At 41.2% G+C, this 22,392-nt stretch overlaps 1 protein-coding gene across 2 annotated transcripts in view; it reads right to left on the bottom strand.

The window, feature by feature from the left end:
- The window catches only part of ADAMTS17 (ADAM metallopeptidase with thrombospondin type 1 motif 17), a 178,116-nt gene that overhangs the window by 126,283 nt on the left and 29,441 nt on the right, over positions 1–22,392 (bottom strand). For both annotated transcript variants that reach the window (XM_070762584.1, XM_070762585.1), the window contains exon 4: positions 3,664–3,836. In XM_070762584.1, coding sequence (XP_070618685.1) covers positions 3,664–3,836 — 173 coding nt within the window. The remainder of the gene's footprint in view (positions 1–3,663; positions 3,837–22,392) is intronic.

The following is a 22,392-nucleotide window of genomic DNA, read 5'->3' on the forward strand; positions in this document are numbered from 1 at the left end:
TAATGTAAGGGTCTGTTGAAGGAGCAAGCTGTAACATGAAATTAGTGATCCCTTGAACATTATTTTTTTTTAAAAACCCACACACAAGAGTGGGGGAGAAAGAGAAGCTTTCAACTAACACATGCTTTAAATAGGAAGTAAATGGGATTTTCTTTCAAACAGACTGATCTTCATTTTTATTCCTCCAGGTATTATTAAATATTTGGAGAGAGACGGAGAAAGTTGGAACCTCTTCCATGAAAATCGAGGCATATCCATGCAAACATTTTAAATCTGATCGGCAAGGGGAGAGGATTTTAAAACGGATATGACTGAAATAATATGTGGCTTTATTGTTTATTTGTACGTATCCAAGGGCATCAATGCATAGGACGTTTTAAAGATTAACATATGCGAAAAAGATAGAATCTTGTCTTAAGCAGCTCTGAGTTTAAAACAGTCAACGAAGGGAAACTAAATAAATGAGACTAGGACGATGACCGGATAAGACCACCAAGTAATTGGAAACATTACATAATTAATAAGCTGGCAATTAACAGAATAATAGAGTTGGAAGGGACCTTGGAGCAGTGACATCCAATTTTTTTTACTACTGGTTCTGTGGACATGGCAGGGGAAGGATATTGCTAAATCTCCATTCCCATCCACTCTGGGGCCAGCCAGAGGTGGTATTTACCAGTCCTACTATTACTTCTGCTACCAGTTCTCCAGAACCTGTCAGAACCTGCTGGAGTTCAGATCCTGCCTTGGAGGTCTTCTATTTCAACCGCCTACTCAGGCAGGAAATCCTATATACCAGGGGTTTCCAACCTTGGCAACTTTAAGACTTGTGGACTTCAACTCCCAGAATTCCTTAGCCAGTTGGCTGAGGAATTCTGGGAGTTAAAGTCCACAAAGTTGCCAAGGTTGGAGACCTCTGCTATATACTATTTCAGAAAAAATGGTTGTCCAATCTCTTAAAAAAAACTTCCAGGGCAGATCCTTGCATACTCTTAGTTTATGTGTACAAGACATTGTTGGAAACACATGGGGACTTCTGGGCGGGGTGGGATGGGGGGGGGGCAGCCAGAAGTGGGATTTGGGGGTTCTCCAAATTGCACAGAATCTTCACTAGAGGTTCTTCAAACTCCTGCAAACCCCCCGCAGCCCACCCCTGATCCTATTCCTCTGAAGTGCTAGCTAATACAGCACTTATTACTGGCATTTATTTCTACATCTTGCGTAGAAAGCGTAAATGTAAGAATATGAATTATTTTGCATTTCATTATTTCAAAGCAGTAAAAAATACATTAAAAGTAGATAAAGAGCCTTTTTAATAAGGGATGGGATTCATTTACAACTGTGTCTTTTCCTTTTAATGAGTATATTTGAAAGGTTTTATTTTTCTCGGAAGGAACAGAAATGCAATTGCTTTAAGGAGGCCCAATCTTTGAAAAACTGCAAGCATAATCTGTGTGCTAATAAGCCATTTTAAGTCTCATTTTGTGGTTTGAAAGTGAATGCAATGCCTTACAGCAAGGACCTAAATTAATAAATAACCCCCTTTGCCTGACAGCAATGTTCTATTTGCTGAAATCTTGATATGCACGCCAAAATTAACATTCTGGTTTCTTTTAGAAGCAGCTGTGCATCACCCTAGCAAACCTCAGCCAGACGCCGAACTTTTAGGAGGCCAAAATCTGCAGGTTGCTACATAGGAGCTCAACATATCCAGCTGGAAACGTATCTTTGCCTTCACTGACTACCAATAATTCAAAACGATGATTCAGTTTAGCCGTTTTTTACCAGCAACGTAGACAGTATTACATGCTTGAGTCCTGCTGCTATTCTACTGCATTGCAATCCATCTCGTTCAAAGAGCTGTTTTTCCCACTCAATGATGGATGAAGGGTCAGGAGAAAACCAACCACATTTTGTTCTACTGGTGCATCCATGTGTCTGGATGGTGAAATGAACGTGGCACTACCACTGCTTTAGAATTGAACTGGCCCTAAAAAAGGAGCCCTTTTGATAAGGTTTCCATCTGCAAACCTCCAAAATTCAATGGCACGATTTTTCACATCTCAAAGGCATAGTTGGTTGAATCAGCCACAAGTGCTGGATTGCACGTGTTAAGTCATAACCCATAGAGTTTCCACTAAAAGAGAATGCTTTGTAGCTCTGGGTTGAAAAATGGGGGGTTCTTGGTGCTCTCAGAGCTTGGATGATTTCTCATAGACGTTTCATTACCCAAACATGGTAACACTAGCCCTGATGATATGACTTAATTTGGATAATGAAAGATCTGCAAGAAAACAACCAGGCTAGCGAGGAACAAGACTCCTGAGGGGTTTCCACTCTTTGACTTAAAACCAAGTGATGCTTACCCTCAACTATAAGTATGAGCAATGGGCTTGTTTTGAATAATTGAGCAAACTCTCTTGTCTGTTAGCTTCTTTCTTTCTTTCTTTCTTTCTTTCTTTCTTTCTTTCTTTCTTTCTTTTTATTTTATTTTACTTCTATGCCACTTAATAACCTGGTACTCAGGACACCTTACAATAAGTAAAATACAATGCAACAACAATAAGAAGTCAATATAAATAACAAATTATATTAAATATATCCATTGTAAAACCATTATAAAACCCCATTATAAACCCACTATAAATCCTATCTCTCTCTCACACACACACACACAAACATACCAATCTACCAATATCAATCTATTTGGGCCATAAAGTACTTTACTCAAAGTACTTCAAAGCAAGGCCAAAAGTAATGGGTGGAAGTTCATTAAAAGAGAGACCAAACGTAGAACTGAGGAGAAATTTCCTGACAATGAGAACAATTAATCAGTGGAAGGACTTGTCTCCAGAGGTGGGTGGTCCATCGCTGGAAGTCTTCAAGAAGAGACTGAATAGCTATTTGTCCAAAATGATGGTGTACCTATGGCACGGGTGCCACATGTGGCACGCAGAGCCATATATGCTGGCACACGAGCCATTACTCAGCTCCAACCAGCATGTGTGTGCCTGCCAGCTGATTTTTGGCTTACACAGAGGTTCTGGGAGGGAGTCTTGGCTTCCAGAGAGCCTCCAGGGGGATGGGGGAGGGCATTTTGGCTTCCAGAGAGCCTCCATGGAATGGGGGAGGGCATTTTTACCCTCCCCTGGCACCAGCAAAGCCTTTGGAGCCTGGGGAGGGCAAAATATGAGCCTACTGGGCCCACCAGAAGTTGGGAAACAGGCCTCTAGAGGGCCTGCGGGGTGACAGAGGAAGCTGTTTTTGCCCTCCCCAGGCATTGAATTATGGGTGTGGGCACTTGTGCATGCATGATAGCGCACACACACATTATTTCGGTACCTGAGGAAAAAAAGGTCCTCCATCACTGCTATAGAGTTTCCAGCTTGAGGGGAAAGTTAGAGTAGAAGACTTGCAAGGTGCCTTCCAACTCTATTATTCTACGTTCTACATTTTGTTCTATGTTCTACGTTTTATCTACCTAGAGATATCCTATCTAAATGCTTTCTTTGTTTCACAAAAGAAAGTTTAGCGGTCTTTTCAAAATATATTCAAGATCATGAAATTTTTTATTATTATTATTATTATTATTATTATTATTATTATTATTATTATTATGAAGGGCAGAGTACAAACACAAAATCCACATGGCGTTCTACCTACCATGTTCATCACGGTAAGGATGAATCTTTGCGCCGCGTCAACCCCATGGTATTGGACCATGTCAGCATCTGCCACCACAAGCGTTTCCACCGTGTACTCATTTGTGAGATGAATGGCGTTCCTCCGTCCTTTCCAGTCATGGAGAAGCTTGCTCTTGGGGGGCTTCTTTTTTTCTAGAAAGCAAAGAACTGGATTCAAAAACTCCTTCTCATACATTCTGTGGATGCCGCAAAGTCCCTGATCAAGACAATGTCTTCAGAGGGACTAAGGGCAACCCAGCCGCGTGGGGTCACTCACAAACGCGAATCCTAGAAAGAAAATTTGGACACATTTCCCTCTGGGTGAAATGACACAGTATTGAGCTGTGCACGCCCTTTTATTGGGGGAATATGCAAATTGGGCATGATTATACGTACATGTCAAGTGATATACAAACATCCAATAACGTAACTCTAAGATATGACACAACTTCCGAGTCCTTCCTATCTACATATGGCACGTAACTAGTTTCTACTGAACAAATGTCTCTCATGGCCAATTTCCTGGGCCCCTTTGTTGTGAATACGGCTATCTCCTGTTTACCACAAAGCAAGGTCTTTTTGCAGTCCTCATCCTGTTTACCCCAGGGAATGTAAATTGTGTCTTTTGATCACACAGTTCTTTTCCTGTTGACACATTCTTGTTATTCGAGGAGAGCCACTGAATCGTTTTATGGCCAGTCACTTCCTAAGCAGAGTTCACCAGAAATGCAGACTCACTTTGTGACCTACGTGCAGTCCAGTTCCTGGCTAATGGAATAAAAGTGTATAAGGCATTTATGTCAGAAGTCCAGATATCAAATCCTATCCTAACATTATGCTATGGCAGCTACAACATTCAGCCTTTGGCGCTCCAGCGTCTTAGAAAAACTCAGGAGTTTCTGTTCTCTCATGAAAATCACTCCTCCCGAGTTCCCATAAACATCAGGACTTCTATAGATAGTGTGGCAAGCCATTAATTTGTCACCAACTTCTGCATTGGCTTGACAGGCGGCCTCCCCTCAAGAAAAAAAAGAGTATCCTATAGTGAAGAGAGAGCGAGAGCAAATATCAATAGCGCTTAGCAGAGGTGGGTTCCTACTGATTCTAACTAGCTCTTTAGAAACATTAGTAAACTGGTGATAACACAGAGCCAGTTCTATCGATGCCGGCCCATGGGCACCGCCATCTTGGATTTTGCTTATGCGCTAATTTTTGATGGCTGCACGCACCCAGCACGAGCTTGAGCACACCGGCAGTGAAAGGATCCATAACCCACCTCTGGCGCTTAGACTTATATAAGTCTTCGGAGAGGGGTGGCATACAAATCTAATAAATTGAATTGAATTGAATTGAATAATGCCCCATAGTGCTTTACAGCATTCTCTAGGCAGTTTACAATATCAGCATGTTGTAAGAATAAGCAATTCTTCCATGAAACTGATATTAAAAGTGTTAAAGTGCTGCATGAGTCCCAGCGACCGGTTAGGTCCCACAGAGTTGGCCTTCTCCAGGTCCCGTCAACTAGACAATGTCGCTTGATGGGGCCTAGGGGAAGAGCCTTCTCTGTGGGGGGCCCGGCTCTCTGGAATAAGCTCCCCCTAGAGATTCGCACTGCCCCCACCCTCCTCACCTTCCGCAAGAGTCTGAAGACTCATCTATGCTGTGAGGCTTGGGGCTATTAAACTCTAGTCCCCTGGCCGACAAATGCAATGTATTTTTGTTCTTTGAAACGGGAATGATTGACTTTTAATGTTACGGGAGTTTTAGATTAGCTAGTTTAAATTAATTGGATACAGAATATTTGCATCATTTTTTCTTTTATATGTTGTAAACTGCCCGGAGTCCTCGGAGAGGGGCGGCATATAAATCCGATAGATAGATAGATAGATAGATAGATAGATAGATAGATAGATAGATAGATAGATAGATAGATAGATAGATAGATGATAGGTAGGTAGGTAGGTAGGTAGGTAGGTAGGAAGGGAGAGAGGGAGGGAGTGATTGCTGCCTGGATGGGGGGGGGAACACCAGTAGAATAGCAAAAATGGAGTTCTACCCCAGATAATCCAATTTGCAGTGAAAGATATTGAAAGAAAATGCAGTGTGTCCTGCATAAGCCCTGTCCACAGCGTGGTAGTAAATTTTTTGGTAGCCCTTCACTGGATGGATGGATGGATGGATGGATGGATGGATAAAAAATAAATGAAGGGGGAATGCAAAAAAAAATGACACTGCCTAACTTCATCTGTAATTAATATCCAGCCTTCTGTTCATCCAAATATCCATCCCTTCCCATCAGCATAGAATTTGTACACATTCCGCTCATCCTCTATCAAAACGTCTGGCAGGTTCTGGTTTATTCTTTCTTTTTTTCTTGCCTTAGGCAACTAACTATCATCACCTATAGCTCTCTTCCCCTCCCAATTCCATACTGAAACAACAGACATTTATGCCTTCCCCCCCACCTTTCTCCTAAGGAAGCAAACCGTGAAGGAAAACAAAGGGGGCTGGGGGTGGGATAGACAACCTGGAAATACCCTACTGAGGATAAAGATCAGTCATATACATATACCCCCACATAGAGAATCTTAATGTTGAGCTAATAATAAGTAATAGCAATTACGCTACCAGTAGCTTCAATCTCACTAAACCTGTCTGGGCAAATTCCTATCCATCTGTACTGTCTGTGTGTGTTCAAAAACAGGATGCAGATTATTAAACTAGACCTATTAAACCCACCTCCTCCTAAAGGCCTAAGGCGGGATTCAGCCATTTTCCATCAAGGACTTCTCCTGATCCCCTGATCGCAACAGACCTTATTCCACCAGACTTGAAAGTTTGGGCTCAGATAGCTTAGAACTTCGTGGCCTTCGATCTGATCTAAATGTAGTCCATAAAATCATCTGCCACAATGTCCTACCTGTCAATAAATACTTCAGCTTCAACTGCAACAACACACGAGCACACAATAGATTCAAACTCAGTGTAAACCGCTTCAAACCCGACTGCAGAAAATACGACTTTAGCAACAGAGTGATCAATGCCTGGAATCCACTGCCTGACTCTGTGGTTTCTTCCCCAAATCACAAAAACTTTAACCTTAGACTGTCTACAGTCGACCTCACCCCATTCCTAAGAGGTCAGTGAGGGGCATGCATAAGCGCACCATCGTGCCTACCGTCCCTGCCCTACTGTCCTATTGTCCTCATTTATCTGTACCTACTTTGCTAATGTTTATGTTTATACCAATACCTGCTATCTTGTACATGTTTGACAAAATAAATAAATAAAAATAAATAATAGGTAGGTAGGTAGGTAGGTAGGTAGATAGATAGATAGGATAGATAGATAGGATAGATAGATAGATAGGATAGATAGATAGATGATAGATAGATAGATAGATGATAGATAGATAGATAGATAGATAGATAGATAGATAGATAGATAGATAGATAGATAGATAGATAGATTCAGCACCATCAGGATTTAGTAGACATTTAAGTCCTCCATCAGCCAAACAGAATTGGTTGGTTTTTTTTTAATTCAATCAGAATATGTGAATCAGTTTTAGACCATCATTTCTGGTCAGTGACAATATCTGGACTTCAAAGAGCTTTTTATGGGTATTTCTTTCTTAAAAGAGGCTGATAATTGGAGTGAATCTTATACTCTGAATGTGGGTTTTTTTTCAGCCCTAACTAGCTCTTACCTTGCAGGTTCTTTCATTGTTTCTCTCTGCAAAGAATATTTTCCAAGCCCTGAGTCTTTGCAGGGTTTTTTCATTACTCTAACTTGCTCAGAGTAAATTTCTTTCCAGCCTTAACCAGGTGCAAACGATGTTCCCAACTCTTACTGGCTTGCAAGCTGTTTCATTGTTACTCTCTGCCAAGAATGTATTCCAAACCCTGTCTTTGTAGGGGGTTTTTTTCATTGCTTTACTTGCTTCAGATATTTCTTTCCAGACCTAACCCGGTGCTTTGAATGTACCCAAGGCTCTTTCATTGTTACACTTTGCGAAGAATGTTTTCAAAGTCTTTGCAGAGGTTTTTTTTCCTATTGGTCTAACTTGCTCCAAATGTTTCTTTCCAGCCCTAACCAGGTGCTAACTATGTTCTTAGCTCTTACTGGCTTACAAACTCTTTCATTGTTACTCTCTCCAAATAAAGTTTTTTTTAAAGCCCCAACCATGGGATAAAATAATATACTGAAGCTGACCAGACTAAGGACACTAACCAAATGAATACCTGGTAAGCAGATTCTTTTCCCTATTTTCCTCCCCCCAAACTAAGGTTCTGGTGCGTCTTATACTCCGAAAAATACGGTATATGTTACCTATTTCTATAAGCAAAACATGTAGAGGGGGAAAGAGATCTAAGGAGCCAAATTTGTCAGTTACAACTTGGCATCAACCTTATTAGGGGAAATGTTTGTTCCATCCAACCTCTAATTTTCTGATAATGGAGAACCTTTTTTTACCATCTACAGCTCTCACAGCTCAAATAAGGGCTGGTAAATGATTAAAGGCTCATTCCAAAATTTGAATTAATCTGGATTCACATATTTCACTGAGGCCTAAAATGATTTGTTTGGTGGACAAGATTATTCTGGGATGAGCCAGGATAATAGCATCTGCCAAAAATGGCCCCTTCCTGTTACCCCTCCTAGTTAAACAGACCCTCCCAAAGAAAGTCAGGGCCAAGAATTCACAATGTTTATGGAACTTACTCCCAGTTATTTTTCTCTGCCTCATAAAAAATACAGGAAAATGCACAGAAGACATCCTAAAAGGAAACTACACTGCAGTTGGTGATGACAGATAGCAAAAGATGCTCTATAGAAGATCTATGAAGCCCTATATGGCATCAGACCAGATTACTTATGGGACCGCCTTCTGCCACATAAATCCCAGCGGGCAATCAGATCCCACAGAGTTGGCCTTCTCCAGGTCCCGTCGACCAGACAATGCCGTCTGGCGGGGCCTAGGGGAAGAGCCTTCTCTGTGGCGACCCCTGCCCTCCAGAGATCCAAACTGCTCCCACCCTCCTCGCCTTCTGCAAGAGCCTTAAGACCTATCTATATCGCCAGGCATGGGGCAATTAGCACATGCCCCCCCCCTTCTGATCATTAAAAGTTATGTGTGGTTTGATTGTTAATATCAATTGTTTGATTGTGTAATAATGATTGTTTTTTAAGATAATGGGTTTTAGTCATAGTTTTAATTATTAGATTTGAACCTATATTGTTTTTATTGTTGTTTTGAGCCACCCTGAGTCTCTGGAGAGGGGTGGCATACAAGTCTAATTTTATTATTATTATTATTATTATTATTATTATTATTATTATTATTATTATTATTATTTCAATAAAACACAGCAAACAAGATCACTATGCTGGATTTCGTATTTCATCACCAGTCGGGCACTTCCCAAGCACCTAGGACTGCATGATGTAGGGGCAAATTATGTTTGCCGATGCCATTAAAGCGGCCTTTTGCAATTGACAGATGGAGATTTTGTCAATTCCGATGGTTTTCAAATGTCCGTTGAGATCCTTTGGCACTGCGCCCAGCGTGCCAAGTACCACTGGGACCACTTTCACTGGCTTATGCCAGAGTGGTTGCAGCTCGATTTTTAGATCTTCGTATTTCACTAATTTCTCTAGCTGCTTCTCCTCAATTCTGCTGTCCCCTGGGATTGCGATGTCGATGATCCATACTTTCTTTTTCTCCACAATCAGGATGTCTGGTGTGTTATGCTTCAGAATTCGGTCAGTCTGAAGTTGGAATTCCCAAAGTAGTTTTGCTTGCTCATTTTCGACCACTTTTTCGGGCTTATGATCCCACTAGTTCTTTGCCACTGGTAAATGGTAGTTCCGGCACAAGTTCCAGTGGATCATCTGTGCCACAGCATCATGTCTATGCTTGTAGTCAGTCTGTGCGATCTTTTTGCAGCAGCTGAGTATGTGATCGATTGTTTCATCTGTTTCTTTACAAAGTCTGCTCTTTGGATCGTCTGTTGATTTTGAAATTCTGGCTTTGATAGCATTTGTTCTAATGTCCTGTTCTTGTGCTGCCAGTATTAGTCCTTCTGTCTCCTTTTTGAGTGTTCCACTTGTAAGCCATGACCAGGTCTTTTCTTTATCCACTTTGCCTTCAATCTTCTCCAAGAACTGTCCATGCAATGCTTTGTTCCGCCAACTGTCCATACGACACTGAGTTACAGTTTTTCTATACTGGTCCTTGGTTTGCTTCACCTTGAGAAGCTTCCTATTGTTGACCTCCATCAACGCTGACTCTTTGCTCTTTTTCACATAGTCAGCTATTGTTATTGTTATTAATTATTGTTATTAATTATTGTTATTAATTATTGTTATTAATTATTGTTATTAATTATTATTATTATTGTTGTTGTTATTATTATTATTATTATTATTATTATTATTATTATTATTATTATTTTGAAGTGGGAGCCAGTTTGACCGTCGGAAGCCACGTGATCAGGGCTGAAATTCAAAATGTTTCCCTACTGGTTCTGGGGTTGTGGCTTGGTGGACATGGCAGGGGAAGGATACTGCAAAATCCCCATTCCCTCCCCACTCCAGGGGGTGGTTGAATGAGAGGGAAAGTTACTAGCCACAACAAATTCCTTTCTTAGAGTCCAAGGTCATCTTTTGTTCTGCACCAGCGGATGTAAGGAGGCGGTCGGTGAAGTCCCTGCACTTGGACTGGTCCTCGTGATAAACTTGTGGGTGTGAGGATGGGGAATGAACCTTAACCTGGGTGGAGTACTGGGAGGTAGTTACTATCAGAATGGCAATAGTGTGACCAACATGACTCTGATAATAAATCCAACCTTGAGTGAGAGAGTTGGGCTGGAATCTGATTTATTTCTCAGATGCTATTTGGGGCGTTGACACCAAATTCCGATACTAACTACCTCCCAGTACTCCACCCAGGTTAAGGTTCATCCCACATTCCCACACCCACAAGTTCATCACGAGGACCAGTCCAAGTGCAGGGATTCCCCCGACTTCCTCTTTTCTTCATGTGGAGTTAGAGACTTTGGCCTGCCACTCACCTTGAATGACTTTCTTATCTTCCGCTCATTTCTCTTAACAGTCAATTGGCCAGATTCTTGCAGAGAGCTTACGCTTGCAATAAACCTTTATCTCATTTGAACTGCCTGAATCTCCTGATTTCCCCAGCGCTTAACAGAGAGTTATTGCTGTGATATAATCCAAAGAGATCCGCTATTACGTTGGGTCGAAATTGGACACAAAGAAACAAAAAGAAAATAAAATCTGGATCTGGCAATGACACGTTGTGCAAAAAAAAAATGCCAAAGGAAAAGAAGAGAATCAAGCCAACAACTTTAGCTTTCTTGCTCATGTTGGAAAATAAAAGTAACTGTAGATCATGGAAGAAAAGACAACAATCGTATTGCGGGTCCGAAATGATGTAGGGTGTTTTGCTTCAGGAGGGGGTTGGATTAGAAGACCTACAAGGTTTCTTCCACCTTCGTTATTCTTCCATTGTGTTAGGTAAAAAATACATGATAGAGGGAGAGAAAAATGTACAAAAGTCAAGAGTCTTCCAAAACGGCACCACACAACCAGGGGTGAGATTCAGCCGGTTCGGACAGGTTTGGGTGACCTGGTTGCTAATTTTACTTCTGGTTTGCCAAACTGGTAGTTGCAAGGATTGGCTGACCCCTCCCACCCCGGCCCTCCCGGCCCACATGGAGGCTCTGGGAGGGTGAAAAATGGACCTACCGAAAGTACAGCAGGTACATAAATGGGCCCATTTCTGACCTCCAGAGGGCTTCCGGAGCCCAGGGAAGGCCATTTTTGACCTCCTGGAGGCTCGATGAAAGCCTACAGTGTCTGGAGAAGGCAAAAACTCTCCCCCTTGCCATGGCGTAGGAGGCCAAGTAAGCCATGCCAGGGGCAGGTTCCCGAGTCTACGGAGAGGGGCGGCATACAAATTTAATGAATAAATAAATTACCGCCACTACTGTTGCGCTGCGCACGCAGCTTTGGGTCTGTTGCATTCGCGCTTGTCCCAGTACAGTGATACCTTGTCTTACAAACTTAATTGATTCCGGGACGAGGTTCTTAAGGTGAAAAGTTTGTAAGACGAAACAATGTTTCCCATAGGAATCAATGGAAAAGCAATTAATGCGTGCAAGCCCTAAATTCACCCCTTTTGCCAGCCGAAATGGCCACTTTTGCACTGCTGGGATTCCCCTGAGGCTCCCCTCCATGGGAAACCACACCTCCAAACTTCTGTGTTTTTGAGATGCTGCAGGGGAATACCAGCATCACAAAAATGAGCGCTTTGCTGGCAACGGAAGTCTGGAGGTGGGGTTTCCCAGCCAAGGGAGCATCAGTGAAATCGCAGCATCGCAAAAACACCAAAGTCCTTGAAACCCCACCTCTGGACCTCTATGTTTTTGTGATGCTGCAATTTCACTGAGGCTCCCCTCGCTGGGAAACCCCACCTTTGGACTTCTGTTGCCAGTGAAGTGTCCATTTTTGTGCTACCCTGCAGCATCACAAAAACATGGAAGTCCAGAGGTGAGGTTTCCCAGCTGCGGTGGTGGGTTTGTAAAGTGAAAATAGTTTGTAAGAAGAGGCAAAAAAATCTTAAACCCCAGGTTTGTATCTCGAAATGTTTGTATGATGAGGTGCTTGTAAGACGAGGTATCACTGTATATCTTTGCTTCTGTGCATGCACAGGAGGCAAAATTTCACAAGGGAATGTGTGTGCACGTGAGATTTCTGTGACTTTTTTTTGCTTCCGTGCATGCACAGAAGAAAAAAAATCACCGAAATCTTATGCACGCTCATGTCCCCTCGTGAGATTTTGCGTCCTGCACATGCACAGAAGCAAAAACATACTGGGACGCATGAACACGCATGCAACAGACCTGAAGCTACGCGCACAGTACAGGAATCGCTATTGGTGTGCCGTCCTTTACTACAGTGTTTCCCAACCTTGGCAACTTGAAGATATTTGGACTTCAACTCCCAGAATTCCCCAGCCAGCTGCTTTACTATACCGGTAACCATGCCCCCATAGTCGCCCAGCAACCTGGCAGAGAACCGAGTGCTAAAATTCATGAAGACCACAATTTCAATCCACTGGGAAAAAAGATCTCAGAACAGCAAAGGGAACAGTGATGGGTTTTTATTGCATTTTAGTACAATTCTAAAATTGCTTTTTTATAAACTTATATCCATGTCACTCTCTGATTCGTAGCGAATGAGAATGTGTGGTGGAAAAGGAACAATCAGGTTGAGAATTTAACGGATTCATTTGGCAACGTTCCACAAAGTGACCCACCGGATTCTCTCACATAGCACCTCAACCATTCTTCGATAGGAGATCTTCAATGAACGGCTGCCCATCAAGTCCCCTTCTTGCCCCTCCCTCCCAGAAATGAAAGTTTTTTTCCAGCAGACAGCTTGCTAAAGTACAGGCCTAGACTATAATAATGATGGATTAAGGAAGGAGGGGGGGGGGGGTTGAGTCTTTCAACAGAGCAAGCCAATTTCTCCTGCATCTGATTTATGAGCCTTGGAATGCTATTCCTCTGCGAGTCAATAAAAATCCCAAACTAAAATAAACAGCAGCCATTAAAGACAGAATTAAATGAATAGCACCCGTCTCGTCTTGAACAAACTGATATTATAAGCTCCGCAGCTCAGATGTTGAGAGTTAGCAGAAAGACAAATAAAAGACAAGCAGGAGGATCCATGGAGGAGCTCAGCCCTGGAAGAACATATACTTAAAGCAGAAACATGGGGAGGTCTTCCAAATTTGAATGAGCCATGGGTGAAGAATTGAAAGAGACTGATCAATAGGGTGCTGGGTAGTGATGGGCGAACTGAACCTGCACAATTCGGGTCCATATCGAATTTTGCGGTGTTCGGTATGCCAAACACGAACCTGAAATTTTTTCAAACTTCGGGCAAAGTTCAGGGTCGTGTTCAGCGTTCGGAGCTTTGACGTCACCGGCAGGTTGCTAAGGATGCCAAGGTGATCACTTCCTGGATTCCATGGAATCCAGGAAGTGATCACCTTGGCGTCCTTACCAACCTGCCGGTGACGTCAAAGCTCCGCCCCCAGAATCTCTTCGTGGGAAGGATTCCCCGTTTGGGTTCGAGTTCGGGTTCGGCCGAATTTTGCGTAAAGTTCGTCCGAACTTGCCGAACCCGAACACCGTTGGGTTTGCCCATCACTACTGCTGGGATATTTGTTCTACCAGCAGACACCAGCGGTAGGGCCCCAGAGAGTTAAAAATAATTAAACGTGTTGAAGAACGGTTGCAGGAATTGGGTATGGTTAGAATAAAGAAAAGAAGGACTAGGGGTGCCATGATAGAAATATTCCAGTACAGTGGTACCTCTACTTATGAACTTAATTTGTTCCGTGACCAGGTTCATAAGTAGAAAAGTTTGTAAGAAGAAGCAATTTTCCCATAGGAATCAATGTAAAAGCAAATAATGCGTAGTAAAAAAAAATTGGATTTCACCACTACTTTACCCACTGAGCCATCAACTCCCTCCTATAAATTGCTTAAGAGCCCCTTATCATGACAAGAGCTAGAACAGGAATGAATGAGTTATTTGAGCTTCTAAAGCAGCGGTCCTTGCTTGCCAACTCACTTCTGTATGTGAAGAAGAGACTATCATTACAGAACTTGTCAGGAGAAGTGACCTCTGTCTACCTCCTCAATGTCTTTTTGATGTGTCACCAGGAAAGCCCATTGGTGACTCAAACAGTGGAAAGCAAATGACAACCAAATGAATACTTTTAGTTGGACCATTACACGTAAATTGTATCCTACCCCTATTAATTAGGTTACCGCTGAAAACTATTCAGAAACTTCACAGGCCTCAAAATGCAATTATATCCCTGCCAGAAACCCAGGCATTTAAAACAGATCTTTCCAGTTTTAAAACACTCATTTCTGTGTTTATTTTCAAAGCTCTTGCTTGCTGCTCTGATCTTTTAAAGCTGAACAAGGGCTAGGGATCTGGTGATCTCAAGGATCACCTATTTTACATAAATCTGTCCAGGTAAAAATAGATATTGCGTTGTTCATAATCCCGCTCAGAACCAGTTTGGTTTAGTTGTTAAAGTACTTGGCTAGAAACCAGGAGGTTGTGAGTTCTAATCCCACTTTAGCCTTGAATAGTGATGGGCGAACCGAACCCGCACAATTCGGGTCCGTACTGAATTTTGCGGTGTTCAGTATGCCGAACACGAACCTGAAATTTTTTCAAACTTTGGGCAAAGTTCGGGGTCGTGTTCAGCGTTCGGAGCTTTGACGTCACCGGCAGGTTGCTAAGGACGCCAAGGTGATCACTTCCTGGATTCCATGGAATCCAGGAAGTGATCACCTTGGCGTTCTTAGCAACCTGCCGGTGACGTCAAAGCTCCGCCTCCGGAATCTCTTCGTGGGAGGGATTCCCCGTTCGGGTTTGAGTTCGGGTTTGGTTTGGGTTCAGCCGAATTTTGCGTAAAGTTCGTCCGAACTTGCCAAACCCAAACACTGTTGAGTTCGCCCATCACTAGCCATGAAGCCAGTTACTTTCTCTCAGCCCTAGAAAAGAGGCAATAGGTAACACCATTGAAATCTCGCCAGGAATACTGGAGGGACTTGTGCAGGAAATTTCTGGGAGACAATACTGACTCAAAGGCATCAATCACTCAATCACTCAATCAATCAATCAATCAAAATCCCACTCTAGTAAATACAGCAAGTCAGATAGAAAAATGGACAAGTGCCTATTTGCTATCAAAGACATCTGACAGAGGGGAGTAGAACAAAATAAAGTTCGACCATACAATCCAAGCCTTGCCCTATTTTTACACTTTTTCTCGCACTTCCTACGCATCTGATATGGGAATTCTTTAATTGATTACTATAGAATCCCCTGTAGAAGTTTATTTATTATATATCCTTAATGAACCATTCTCCAGTCACTTCAGCATCAGAACTATGGGTTTCCTTCATTCCCAATTTATCTTTGTAATAACTCTGTCACCTAGATATGGCTGGGTTAAAATTATTCTTGGGTAATTTAGTGAGGTTCAACGTCTTAACCGGCAGCTATATTAGAACGTAAACACAATCCATTGTTGGTTCATTTTACCACCCACAGGAATTGTATCGTTCCGCAAAATAAACTTTCCCTTTCCTGAACTACAATGAAAACCATGGCCTAAAGAACATATGCCTTGTTCATTCCTAAGTGGTGATATTCCACGTGAGCATCATAAATAGACATAAATAGATGTCATAAATAGACATCCTTCCGAGGTGGGTAAAATGAGGATCCAGATTGTTGGGGGCAGTTTTCCAATATGCTGTCTCTGTAAACTGCTTATAGAGGGCTGTAAAGCAGGATATAAATCTAAGAGTCATTGCTAACTATAATCTGTCATATCTCTCTATCTATCTTCAGGCCACCCAGAAACGAAGTAATTAATCAAACACACACACAGGCTTGTAAAAATAAAGCAAAGAGGTGTTCTTTATATTCAGAAGGCTGCAAGCCACAGAGTTTCAGAATAATGTTAGTTTAAGAGCCCAGCAGGTCAGAGTTAAGAACTCAGGTCAGTACAGAAGTCTTTCTGGCTTACAGCAGCCAAAACTCACGGCTTAAATATCAGAAGGTTCCAAAGATATCCACAGCAGTCACGAAACCACAATTCATCAAAGTCACTCCAAGAACTGAACTCCTACATTGTCATCTGCACAGCTCCCCTTTTTCAAGGCTGTGGCAGCGTCATTAATTCTTAACATTAATTCTTAATTAATTAAATTCGTAACACGAACTTTGAGAATAGGATTATTCATGATGTCCTCCCCCTCTGATTTAAAGGAGACCCTGTCTGGAGGTCTGACTGGCTCCATTTCCCTCTCTGTCTCTCTCACGCCTTCCTCACTCCTGTCTCCTTCTGATTCACTGTCTGATTCCTCCTCCAGCCAGACGGGTCTTCTGTGATCAGACGGCTCCCACTCTTCTGAGTCAAAATCAGCAGCCATAGGAGCTGGCCTGAAGCCAACCACAACATAATCTAAGAAATTACTCTCTCTCTTTTTCTCTCTATTTTATTCTCAGTCTCTCTCTCTCATTCTCTCTCTCTCTCCCAAGAGCTCTGGCACAGTGGTTAGAATACAGTATTGCAGGCCAACTCTGCCCACTGCCAGGAGTTCAATCCTGACTAGCTCAAGGTTGACTCAACTTTCCATCCTTCTGAGCTCAATAAAATTAGGACCCAGATTGTTGGGGACAAGATGCTGACTCTGTAAACTGCTTAGAGAAGGCTGTAAAGTATTGTGAAGCGATATATATAAGTCTAAGTGCTATTGCTATTTAAATTAGGTTTAAAATGAGTTTGCATGCTTCCATTGACTGGTGCATTCAATAGAATTGGAAAGTGTAAATCCTAGAGTTTCCAGCCAGTATGTTCCAGAGAACATCACATTAGGAAAATAGGTACACATACAAGATGGTTGCCAGTTTTACAGCCTGTAACGTTTTGAGTTCATAATACATCTAACACAAGCTGTCATCAAAAAATGCACTTGTTCGTATTACAACGTGTACTTCCTAATAAGGGATAAGAGAGTTTTCATTACATTACTTGCTATTTTTAGAAAGCCTAGATTTTGGCCACAACAATAGGTGTTCCAAGCCAAGTTAAACCTACAGCTGCAAAGAAATAACATGGTAGAAGGATGGTAGTTAAAGAGGCAGGAGAAAATTATTTAAACCTGAAACAACACATTCAGGATTTCTGTACCAAGAAACAATGCTCCCCACAATGATACCTACAGTATGCCTTGAGTATACAAAAAAAAAAAATATCTAAACATCATTATCTTTTTGTGAACTTTGAAACTTCCAACTTGAAATTTCAAAATGAACAGTACTGTGGTGGTAATAATATAATTGGCTTTTGGGGAAAAAAATATCCAGAGCTTTTTCTAAACTAAGGAAATACCTTCAGAGCTTTTTATAAATCGTGGAAGCAATATGAATTAGCTTGCTTATTGGCAAGTTGTCTTTATTTTTCTGCATTCATCTAACTGTAAGTGCTTCTATGAGTAATGCAAGAATGCTCTTACTGGGATGTACTATCACTAATGAGTATTAATGTTCTGGAAGAGGGTATTCCAGAACTCCATTCCAGACATAGCTCATGCGACTATTTAATTTTCCTAGCAAACAATATTTTTTCCCTCCATATCCTACCTGGGACCAGGGATCCTAAGGTTTGATTTAGACCATCTAGGAAGACCAAACACAATAATGTGTTTCAACTTTTCTGACTGCTTATTATTCAGAAAATTTACATGACATTCCTCTCTTAAGGTGGTTTACAAAGTGCAGTAAAATCAGAACACCCATTAAAAAATAAAGTAACTATTAGTAATACAGTAAAATTAAGTCAGAGGCTACGTATAGCAATTACACTTATTAGAGCTTTGCAACCTTCTCTGAGTGGTTTTCATGTCAGCTTACTGGCCTCAACAATTTGGGTCCTCATTTTTACTGACTTTGGAAGAATGGAAGCCTTGAGCCGGTCAGGATCAAACTCCTGGCAGTGAGCAGAGTAACCACTGCATCACCATGGCTCAATACAAAAAGCTTGGTCTTCAACTGAGCAGATTTTCATTTATCTTAGCATGGCTACTGAAGTTTTCTTTATGGAAGGTCTTCATAGATAAGTCCTAGTAGGTTTTATAAGGATCATGGCAGGGCAATATGAATTCTGCCTCTTATCAGATATAGTTCTATCCATACATTTATGATTCCGAGCTAATTCACCTTAGGTAATTTATACGACAAATGTGGCAACCTTGTTTATTCCTTTCCCTAATAGTATTAAACTGACTATAGGCTTATGGATTGTAATATTAGTAGTACTGACCATATGTAATTGATAGGCTGGATTTTATCATGGATTTTATCTGTTATTTATGATTTTATCTTACAGCTTTTGGTTGTGTATTTACTGAGTGTTTATATTTGTTTTGGTCTATGACTGTAATAAATTTGAATTGAATTGATTCAGAGCTCAAAATTCAGGAAACGCATGACTTATGCCCAAATACAATTTTCTTCAACCTGAAACTCCATAGATGCCTTTATACTTCATGTCATTCTTCAGTGTAAGGGATTATAAAACTGGAGGATATCTAGGTTGGGTGATCGTGGCTTAACATTAGAAGTGCACCCAGCCAATTGGGTTTATTTGGTCAATTGTGATTAACAAAGAGTAATGCCGCCCTGAGTTTGCGGAGAGGGGCGGCATATAAATCCAATAAATCTAATCTTTCTTTCTTTCTTTCTTTCTTTCTTTCTTTCTTTCTTTCTTTCTTTCTATCTATCTATCTATCTATCTATCTATCTATCTATCTATCTATCTATCTATCTATTTATTTATTGGATTTGTATGCCGCCCCTCTCCGTAGACTCAGGGCGGCTAACAACAGTAATAAAACCAGCATATAAACAATCCAATATTAAAACAGTTAAAAACCCTTATTATAAAACCAAACATACATACAGACATACCATGCATAAAATTGTACAGGCCTAGGGGGAAAGAGTATCTCAGTCTCCCCATGCCTGGCGGCAGAGGTGGGTTTTAAGAAAGGCAAGGAGGGTGGGGGCATTTCTAATCTCTGGGGGGAGTTGGTTCCAGAGGGCCGGGGCCGCCACAGAGAAGGCTCTTCCCCTGGGCCCCGCCAAGCGATGATGTTTGAGCTTAGTCACAAATTCTAACCCACAGCAAATCTAAATAAATTTATTTTGACTACAGTCAGCCTACAGATTGTTCCTAACAACCACTGTCTCTTAAATCTGCTTAATGGGTATGATATTTGTGTTTGTTATTGCTGGCCAGATTCAAAGCTTTGTTCTCTTGTTTCGTGTTTTTCATTCTGATGGAATCTTTATTCTATGCTTTGTGTTGGGAGCTTCGCTGTCTTAATTTGGAGTTGGGTGACACCTAGATCGATTGATTGAATGAATGAATGAATTTAAATCTTCACTAACAGTTGAGGTTTCTTTTCCCTTGCGTTTTTTTCATGTCTGCCTTTTTTTTTTGCTTGCTTTTTAGACGTTAAAAATAAAGCCAATGTGTTCCTTTGAAACATGTTCCTGTCTCTCACACGATTTAAGACTTTACAAGAAGAATGTGGTTTAACAAACCCAAACTTTTGCAGCTGACATATTTCAGAACAATATACAGGGGGCTGGTGGCCTTGTTTCAGAGGGCAGATATAATATGCCTTGTTTTCAGCTGGGTTTTATATCAAATCCATCTTCTGGAATGAGAGCTTACATCACTGGCTGAGATCTTGGGGGAAAGAGATTACGAAAGGAACACTAGATCCCCCAGGAAAACAGCACGTTTGCAGCCGCCAGAAGAATCTTTACATGCGTGCAGCTTAAATAAGCATTTCTCCAGAAAGAGTTGAGATGTTTTTTCTCTCAAATATTTGTGTAGTGGGTATATTGCGCAAGCCAGGATGACAACAAAATAAGTGTGATGTCTCTGAAGATGCCAATCAGATTACAGTGTTCAACACAAAAAAAATCATCAGCAAAAGTAATATGTCTGTTTTATGGAGTTTGATGTGCTGATTCCAAAAATATGCTTAGTTTTGCTCTATCACATAAAGTGTCTGATATAGAAGCATTTTTGTTATTACATTTTTTCTAATTTTCAATGTATGTGGTAATCACTGTTTTCTTAATGTCGCCAGTATACAGTGGTACTTCTACTTACGAACTTAATTCGTTCCGTGACCAGGTTCTTAAGTAGAAAAGTTTGTAGGAAGAAGCAATTTTTCCCACAGGAATCAATGTAAAAGCAAATAATGACTGCAATTGGGGAAACCACAGGGAGGGTGGAGGCCCTGTTTCCTCCCAGGAGATTCCTAGAGAGGCCCCATGGAGGCTTCTCCCCGCCTTTTCCGGCCGTTTCCTCCCAGGAGATTCCTAGAGAGGCCCCATGGAGGCTTCTCCCCGCCTTTTCCGGCCCTGTTCCTCCTAGGAAATTCCTAGAGAGGCACCACAGAGGCTTCTCCCTGCCTTTTCAGTTTACAGTTTCGGAGGCTCAGGTTTGTAAGTGGAAAATGTTTCTTGAGAAGAGGCAAAAAAATCTTGAACACCCGGTTCTTATCTAGAAAAGTTCGTAAGAAGAGGTGTTTGTGAGTAGAGGTACCACTGTATTTTCTATACCTTATAATAATGATGATGCTCCGTGGAAACTATACCTGCTACAGAAAAACTATATACCTTTTTGAAATCAGAACCAAAAAAAATGATTCAGAAAAGTACAAGGTCAACTGCGATGATTACAAAAAAATATTTTTTTTGCCGGCCTGTGTTATAAACTTCTCTGAGCGCTGAAAAATAAATACAAGGCTCCATCTTATTTTCTAAAAAAACTGCATTCTCACCAATACAGGTAACCCTCGATTTATGACGGCCCAATTGAGCCCAACATTTCTGTTGTTAAGCGAGAAGGTTGCTAAGTGAGTTTTGCTCCATTTTACGACCATGCTTGCCGCTGTTGTTAAGTGAAACACTGCAGTTGTTAAATTAGTAACACAATTGTTAAGTGAATCTGGCTTCTCCATTGACTTTGCTTGTCGCAAAAAGTGAATCACATAACTCCGGGAAAATGCAAGTGTCATAAATATGAGTCAATTGCCAAGCATCCGAATTTTGATCACGTGACCCTGGGAATGCTGGCTGCAATAGTCATAAGCGTAAAAAAGGGTCATAAGTCACTTTGTTCAGTGGCACTGTAGCTTCAAACGATCACTAAATTAACTGCTGAAGTTCAGCACTGCCTGTACATAGTAAGAAACAGAAACATAGAAGATTGATGACAGAAAAAGACCTCATGGTCCATCTAGTCCAGTGCTTCCCAACCTTGGCAACTTGAAGATATTTGGACTTCAACTCCCAGAATTCCCCAGCCAGCAAATGCTGGCTGGGGAATTCTGGGAGTTGAAGTCCAGATATCTTCAATTGCCAAGGTTGGGAAACACTGATCTAGTCTACCCTTATACTGTTTCCTGTATTTTATCTTAGGATGGATATATGTTTATCCCAGGCATGTTTAAATTCAGTTCCTGTGGATTTACCAACCCCGTCTGCTGGAAGTTTATTCCAAGCATCTACTACTCTTTCAGTAAAATAATATTTTCTCACATTGCTTCTGATCTTTCCCCCAACTAACCTCAAATTGTGCCCCTTTGTTCCTGTGTTCCCTTTCCTATTAAAAATTCCCTCCTGAACCTAAGTTATTATGTATTATGCTTTATTTCCATATATATAAAATGATAATAAATATATTCTGATCCTGCCTTACATAAAACCTTAGGACAAAATAAGCCTACCAAAATATAGGTTAACACAATGTTCTGGTTTCCATAATGCGGTTTGTTTGATTTTTAACATAAGCATTTGTGGTTTAATATGTTGCAAGAATGTAGCATTATAATTATAATGGCCATAGTGTTATAATCCATTTGCAACCCTGTGACTGATTGATCTCTTCTATTGTCTAAAAAATAATATGTGATCCACCCTGTACGCAAGACACACAACTGAGATTTATGGCATTCCATAGGCTGATGTAATGTATACCACAAATTCTCCACAGCAG

The sequence above is a fragment of the Erythrolamprus reginae genome, chromosome 10, assembly GCF_031021105.1.
Source record: "Erythrolamprus reginae isolate rEryReg1 chromosome 10, rEryReg1.hap1, whole genome shotgun sequence".
Taxonomy (NCBI): domain Eukaryota; kingdom Metazoa; phylum Chordata; class Lepidosauria; order Squamata; family Dipsadidae; genus Erythrolamprus; species Erythrolamprus reginae.